Source organism: Medicago sativa, chromosome 7 (assembly GCF_051527215.1).
Source record: "Medicago sativa cultivar Bolivia chromosome 7, Bolivia_mono, whole genome shotgun sequence".
Lineage (NCBI taxonomy): Eukaryota > Viridiplantae > Streptophyta > Magnoliopsida > Fabales > Fabaceae > Medicago > Medicago sativa.
The window spans coordinates 18,975,520-18,983,827 of NC_140755.1; the positions used below are offsets into that span (position 1 = coordinate 18,975,520).

At 40.0% G+C, this 8,308-nt stretch overlaps 1 protein-coding gene and 1 non-coding gene across 2 annotated transcripts; one reads left to right on the forward strand and one right to left on the reverse strand.

Annotated features, from left to right (window-relative positions):
* Window positions 1–292: 292 nt before the first annotated feature.
* LOC146904812 (small nucleolar RNA R71) lies at window positions 293–399 on the forward strand. Its single transcript, XR_015020836.1, has one exon. It is a non-coding gene; the product is annotated as a small nucleolar RNA R71 (small nucleolar RNA).
* Window positions 400–6,597: 6,198 nt separating this feature from the next.
* LOC146904813 (uncharacterized) lies at window positions 6,598–7,428 on the reverse strand. Its single transcript, XM_085728373.1, has one exon. It carries the CDS (start codon window positions 7,426–7,428, stop codon window positions 6,598–6,600), a length of 831 nt encoding a protein of 276 aa, XP_085584499.1.
* Between the last annotated feature and the right edge of the window lie 880 nt (window positions 7,429–8,308).

Below are 8,308 nucleotides of genomic sequence, written 5' to 3' on the forward strand. Positions count from 1 at the left end.
GACAGCACTAACATTGAGTTTTTCAAGTTTTTCAGTTAGTGTATCAATTTTAGAAGCAAGGTGGTCATAGTTAGAGACTTCGTGTATACCTGCCTCCCTTTTGGAGGATGAAGAACTAGAGATGGCTCTCTCGTCGGTCCATTTGTAATGATTTTGAGCCATGTCTTCAATCAAGGCATACGCCTCCGTGTAGTTCTTGTTCATAAGTGCTCCACCTGCAGCTGCATCAACAGACATCTTAGTGGTATAAGATAAGCCATTATAAAAAGTGTGGACTATAAGCCACTTCTCTAGGCCATGGTGGGGACAAAGTCTTAGCATTTCTTTGAAACGCTCCCACGCATCGTAGAGAGACTCCCCATCTTTTTGGTTGAACCACGTAATTTGGTCTCTAAGTTTAGCGGTTTTAGATGGTGGAAAGAAACGGGCAAGGAATGCTTGCCTCATCTGATCCCATGAAGTAATGGAACCGACTTCGAGGGAATTGAACCAAGCGCTAGCTCTATCCCTTAAGGAAAAGGGAAAGAGATGAAGGCTTACGGCTTCTTGGTTCTCCTTCATGGTTCCACTAATTCGTAGGAAAACAGAGATGTGAAGATTGGGATCCTCAGTGGGGGATCCCGAGAATTTGTTTTGCTGCACCAAGTTAAGTAGGGCAGGCTTAATTTCGAAATTGTCATCCTCAACCGTTGGGTACACAATAACGGCTTGTGGCTCAGCCGTAGACGGCGTTGCATACTCTTTGAGAGTGCGATTGGCCATGGCGGTGTTATTTTGTGCTGCTCTCCTTCTTCTATGCAAATACCTTTCGATCTCGTTGATTATTACAACTCGATTTCTGGTTTTTCGCATAAAAATTGAGAACCCAAGAAGTTAACGATAACAGAAAAATAAAAAAAAATAAAAAGAAAAGAGAAAGAAGAGAGAATTCTAATCACTAAGAAAAAGCTAATTAAATTAGTTAACTCCCCGGCAACGGCGCCAAAAACTTGATAGGGCCAAACCGCAAGTGCACGGCCTATCGAAGTAATAGTAGTAAGTAGAGTTATCGTTCCGCTAGGGAGTTGTTCAACTTAATTAACTTTTAGTGAATGATTAGAGGAGAGAAAGTTAATAAAAGAGAGTTTGATTTCTGAAGGTAAAAACAATAATAATAAAGGGCCTTAGGATCATTGGTTCATCATAATGACTAATCCCTCACTAGACAAAACCTAAACATCTAATTTCATGATTTACACACTAATTTCTAAAGACCGGTTTCCCTTAGCCCCTCACCTTTCCGTTGAAAGTCCAGTGAGAGTTTACTTCTAGTAACCAAGCCTATTTCACTGACATGATTACTAAAAGATGCATAGAGGATTGAAACTACTCTTTGTCTCAATAATTGCAAAGACTATTTCACTGTTTTGCAATTATTGTCTAGATTCACTTGTTCCAACATCAAGACTCCGCTCTCGCTTTATGAATTGATGTTTGGGATGATGGATTAACGATTATCAAACCCTCCGCTTTCGCTTCCACAGTTTGATAATTGTTAATCCACGTTAAGACGGTGAATCTAGATTAGAAATTAGGGTTACATAGAAATTAGGGTTTAGACATGATTTGTTTAGGATTGAGTCATTAGACTCCCCAACAATCCTAAGACGAAGAAGTCTACTCACTCATGTTCATCGTAGACATGGGGGAAGAAGAGAGAAAATAACAGTAAAGTAAATTGCAAAGAAAGTAAAAGGGAAAATAAAGACTTTTATTAAAATAGCAATTGAAATAAACAAAGTAAAGATGATTGTTTATGGTGGAGAGCTACTCTATTTATAGCTTTACATCTGACTTAGAAACTAAGCAACTAAAGGGATAAAAGGGTAAAGCTGCAACAGGGTAACTTGGGCCCGAAGAAAAGCAGCAAAAGAGCATCCTGGGGACGGGCACGGCCGTGCCACATGTTGGCACGGGCCGTGCCAAGCTTCTGAGTTTGGGCGAACATATTTTTGTCCCGTATCTTCGTATTCTTGCGCTGTATTTGTTCCAGTCCTCTTTCTTTTGCTCCAAGACACCTTCCACCATATATTTATTCCTAAAATAAAATAAAACACAATTTGAAGTAAAATATTCTAAACTAAAATAAAATGCAATAAAATAAAATCAAATCTAAAATAAAACTAAACTAAATAAGGCAATAAATAAGACTATCTATGACTCATCATCCGTTTAATGGAATATTAAGTATAACTTAATTGTGAGACCCCGTTAAACATAAGAGAACTATTCTTAAAGTATCTGTAGTCAAGCTTTATTGAGAAGTGGGATATCATTAAAGCATAGAGACTATTATGTGGGTAGACTGATGATCACATCTCACAGATCATGGATAAAGAGTTATCAAGTCTTCACATAGATATAAATATTAGGAGTAATATTTATATTGGATTGACCCGCCATGAGAATACTACATAGTAAAAGTTATGAAAAGTGTCATAAGATATTCTCATAGTGATAGTGGTGTATTCCACCCTTCGACCTGAAACCACTATGTACCCTAGATGTTGGAGTCGAGTGCTTTGTCACCATTCAAACGTTGTCCGTAACAGGATGACTATAAAGTTGGTTGATGGGTACTCCATGAATCATGCTGAGGGACATGAGTGGCCTAGATGGAATTTGCCCATCCTACATAACAGGAGAAATGTCTGCGGACCCAATATTGAACTAGACAAGGATGACACGGTCTATGCCTTGTGTTCAATATAGCCATGAGGGCAAAACGGTAATTATACACATGATCATTATCACAGAAAGGTTTCGTCAGATCACATGACATTCTCGTCACTTGGGTAGCAGTGATGTGTTGCTAGATACCGCTCACTGTTTATAATATTAAATATGTGATTTAATATTATTGCCAACGTTATGAGAACCTATAGGTTCACACACAAAGGACAGATAGATGAGAGAAATAAATAAGTAAGACTTATTTATAAAATAAATAAGTGAGATTTATTTATAAAATAATAAGTAAGACTTATTAGTAATTAAATAATTAAATATGACTTTATTATTTAATTTACAAAAAAAATAGAGAAACGCGGTCCACCGTAAGGTACGGTGTGTTTAAGTGATTGACTTGATGACCACACAAGTGAATCTATAAATAGAACACTTGTGCTGAAACATTTTTTTGGTTGAAACACTTAACATAATTCTAAAAGTTAGAAACCCTAGCCGCCGCTATCTAAACCTAGTCTCTCTGAATCTCCGTTGGAATTGGCTAGCACCGGTCATCGGAGAAGTTCTGTTCGTGTGGACTGAGTAGAGGCATCGCTGCTTTGCTTTGCTCGTGATCAGAAAGATTTCTGCTACAAAGGTTCTGCTCTTCTAGAGGTAAACACATGAATCTTAAAGTGTTTAAGTTTCTGTTTGATTTGTGATTAATGATTTAATCAAGATCCGTTTCAATGGGATTTCTTCCGCAAAGAGGATTAAAATTTCGAAAAACCCCTCTTAAAATCCCTTCTGTGGTATCAGAGCGTGGTTCTGATTAAATCATTAGATTCAAATCAATTTGATGTATAATGATATTTATATAGTGATATATGTATGCATCGATTTGATTAAATTGTTTAATCATGTGTTTTACATCTTGCTGTTTCGATGTGTATGTTCGCGATAGTGTTTGCTTGCATATATGCTACGTGTTTTTCAAAAGGTATTGAAATTCCGATCATAAGCAAATTCGGTTCTTGTGTGGTTATTGAATTTTTTTATTTTATTTTTTTAAATTGCAATCACACAATTTTTTTTTTTTTTTGCACAAACCAAAATGATATATGTATATATTAACAACACCGCTGCCAATCCCCGCACAAGGTGTGCTAAAGAGAGGCAACGATCAAAAGTTTACAACTGGCACGTGCCTAGAAAGGAGAGGCACCTCCAAACAAAAAATAAAAATTACATTCGAACACCCAAACAAGGGAACGGGTGTTGCCACCAGTCATGATAACAGAAATTGAGGGATGGCCACTTAGCTTTTAGCCACAAAAAGGAATTCAGCTTAACCTTCTCAAATAAAACCAAATGATTTGAACCTGTATTGTTAAAGACACGGTTGTTGCGATCCTTCCAAATCACCCATACATAAGCAAACCAAATTACTTTGAAAACATAATGTGAGCTGCTAGGCATACCAGCCATTAAAGTAAATTGTATAAAATGTTCGCGCATCTGACTAGGAAAAACAGTAGATATGCCTACCCAATTTTGTACCTGTAACCAGACCATAGAAGGAATTCCGCATTCTAAAAAGAGGTGAGTAGCGGATTCCACGTTGCCACACCCATAAGCACAATCGACAGCATTTGCAAGGATAATCCGTCTACGCAGCAGATTATCTTTAGTTGGCAGACGGTTTCGAAGAAGACGCCAAACAAACATAGACACTTTTTGTGGAATGTATCTCTGCCAAACATCATCAACAACAGATCGATCCACTTGCTCTCCGGAGGTTGTTATATGTCGATATGCTTCCCGAACAGAATAACCATTAACCGGATCCAGGAGCCATCTCCACTTATCTAGGACATTCACCTGCAAAACAACGTTATGTAATAATAATGTGCACTCCCTAACACTGTCCTCCTCCCAAGCTAACAGCCGCCGCCTCCACACCCACGCCCTTCCCCCTTCCGCCCACCCTAATCTCGCCATCTCCCCCACCGAACACTCTTTATTCACTGCAAGATCAAAGAGCCTAGGAAATTTGGTACACAAAGGCGTTTCCCCAACCCAATTATCATACCAGAATAAAGTATTATTACCATCACCGACAACACGGCGAGTGTTCTCTTCAAACCAACTCCCCACTCCCTCACCAACCCCACCACAAATTTGACACAACATCCTCCACCACAAAGACCCCTGTCGCCCACCCTCTTGTAACCGCCCCCCAACCTCACCATAATGGGCTTTTAAAACTCTATACCATAAGCCCTCCTTATCTACCAACATCCTCCAGCACCACTTACCTAATAATGATAAATTAAAAGTTCCCATCCTCCGCACCCCCAACCCTCCATCCTCCTTTGGACTACAAATAGAGTCCCAATTTATCCAATTTATTTTCCTATTTTCCTCACCACCCCCCCAAAAAAAATGTTTAAAAATAGATTCAATAGAAAAGATAATACCTGCGGGGGCCTTGAAGAAGGAAAGAAAGTAAACCGGGAGCGAAGACAGGACAGATTTCAACAATATCAGGCGGCCACCAAAAGACAAAAACTTGTTATTCCATAAGGATAGGCGAGCTTTAATACAATCTACAACCGGTTTCCAAAAGATCAACTTTCTGTAATCCCCACCAATAGGTAAACCCAAGTAAACGAAAGGAAGGGTCCCCTTTCTGCAATTCAATACCAAAGCTGCTTCTGCCAACCAAGTATCAGGTATGTTAACACCTGTCAGCATACTCTTGTTGAAATTCACTTTTAACCCTGAAATCTCCTCAAACACAAGCAACACCGCCCGCATAGATCGGACATTCAGCCAACTCTTTTCACCAATTATGAGGGTATCATCAGCAAACTGAAGGTGAGTTAACCGAACCTCACCATCACGGCCAACCCCATACCCCTTAAACATGTCCGCCCCCACCATAGAGTTCATTAAAACGTTGAACCCTTCTGCCGCCAACAAAAATAAAAATGGCGAAAGAGGATCCCCTTGACGAAGGCCTCGCTCAATCTGAAACTCCTCAGTTGGGCTACCATTAACAAGGACCGAAGCCTTCGCCGTTCCCACACACTCGGAAGTCCACTTCCTCCAAAGGGTTGGAAAGTTCATTTGAGTCATCACAGAGTCAAGATAATTTAAGTCAACCGAATCATAAGCCTTTTCGAAGTCAACCTTAAACAAAAGAAGCTCCTTTTTCATGCGCCTTGCCTCATCCACTACTTCATTAGCAACCAAGATACCATCTAAAATTTGCTTCCCTTTAACAAACGCTGATTGAGCATCGGAAACCACACTTCCCATCACTTCACGAAGTCTATTTGCTAAGACCTTTGCCAGAACCTTGTACATACACCCCACCAGGGAAATTGGACGGAAGTCATTTAACCTTTGCGGACTAGCCACCTTAGGAATCAAAGCTATGAAAGTGGAGTTGACACCTTTCGACAGTTTCCCATTACGATGAAATTCTACCATAAACCTCATGAAGTCATCCTTAATCAAGTCCCAAAAATCTTTGATGAATCCAAAATGAATGTCATCCGGTCCCGGACTCTTGTAACTATCACAATCCCACACCGCTTTTTTCACCTCTTCCAACGAAAAAGGTTTAGTTAGCTGACCTCCTTCGCAAAAAGACAATTTTCGAAAATTAAGTCCCTCCACACTAGGCCGATCAATTCTCAAGGATCTAAAGTGACTAGAAAAATGAGCAAAGACAGCCGATCTGATGTTTTGCACCCCTTCAACACTAACCCCATCAACATTCACTATATTAATAGTGTTACATCGGCGACGATAAGACAAAACACCATGAAAGAATTTAGAATTCGCGTCGCCTTCTTGTAACCATTTCATCCGAGCCTTCTGCTAGTTAATGCTATTATTTATGCGAGCCATGGAGTGTAAATTGGCCGATAAATCATGAAGCTCCTTCATCTCATCCTCTATGAGCGCAGAGGTCTCACCCTTAGCATCAAGATAAGAAATTTGATTTTTTACCTCCGTTATCCTGCCTTCCATGTTCTGAGAATGTTGTTGGTGCCACTCCTTCAGACAATTTTTTATCAATTTAAACTTCTGACGCAGCACAAAGCCTCCCCACCCTTGCATGTCAAAAGATCGCCACTTTTCACAGACAAAATTCGAATAACCCGGATATTCAGACCAACATTTAAGCATCTGCAAAGGCCGAGGTCCCCAATTAGCATCATCCGCATGTAACACCAAAGGAACGTTATCGGAAAGACCACGTTGATAAGCTACTTGTATACAATTTGGCCACACATCACACCACTTTTCAGACAACAGAAACCGATCCAATCTACTCATTGAAACTCCGTCACCGCGGTACCAAGTAAATAAACGTCCACAAATTGGCAAATCAACCAACATGCTATCCTCAATGAATTTATTAAACACATCCGCTTCAACTTGTCTGAAAATTGTGCCCCTACCTTTTCTTTCATCTGCGCTTCTAATGGAGTTAAAGTCCCCACACACACAAACACAAGCATCATTGTTGCTAGTAATAATAGGTACCAACCGCTCCCATAACACTTTTCTGACAACATTATCGCAAGGCGCATACACATTAATAACAACAATATCCTCCCCTGTGAGAATGACTTTACCAATAATAACAAGGACGTGATCAAAACTCATAGAGGACCGAACATCAATAAGAGATTTGTCCCACATCGTAACCAAATGAAGATTGATAAGAATAACCACCGGAATCATCACCCCATATTGATTTGATCAAAAAATCATCAACTGTACTCAACTTAGTTTCCTGAATACACACCATATAAGGACTCTTTTCTTGGACTAAACGACGAATCTCCACCCTCTTCTCACCACCTCCTAACCCCCTCGCATTATAAGATATAATCTTCATTAAAACCACACTCCTTCCCCACTTCTCACCACTCCTACGCCCTCAACACCCTACCCCATCACCTGAAAAACCTCCTACTTCCTCACTTTCTACAGCACCCACCCTCGCTGCCCGCAATTCTTTTCTTCCCGCCCTCGACAACAAATTAAAACTATTATTTGAATCACCTCTGAATTTCACCCCAATCACTTTACCTATCTCCTTAACATCTTTAGCTACCTCTGCTGCCTTCCCATGAGCCAACACCCAATTCTCCCAGTCGTTATTAACTGTTGGTGATGAATTTTTAGAAGAATTCGAAGTAGAGATTATAGCTGCTTTGGAATTATTGGGAGAATTTCTTGCCTTTCGTTTCCGCTCCTGATACTTAATTATTTTTAAAATTTCTTTTCTGTCAATCGATGGCATGCAAGCAATACGTTTCAGAAACCCCACGGAATGCTTACTGGCAGATTTTTTATTTGTATTTTTATCCGTTTGCTCATGCACTATCTTCACCAAAGAATTCTGCTCGGCTGCTGTTGATGGTGCTGCTGTAAAAACAGTACCGCCTTCCTCAATTGGAACATTCGACACCCAATCAAGACTCCAAGGTCCCTTGTTAATTGGCCGTGAGGTACCTGCTGAAGGCTGCACCTTGTTGCATTGCTTCGTATGATCATTTTGAGTGTCAACAGGACA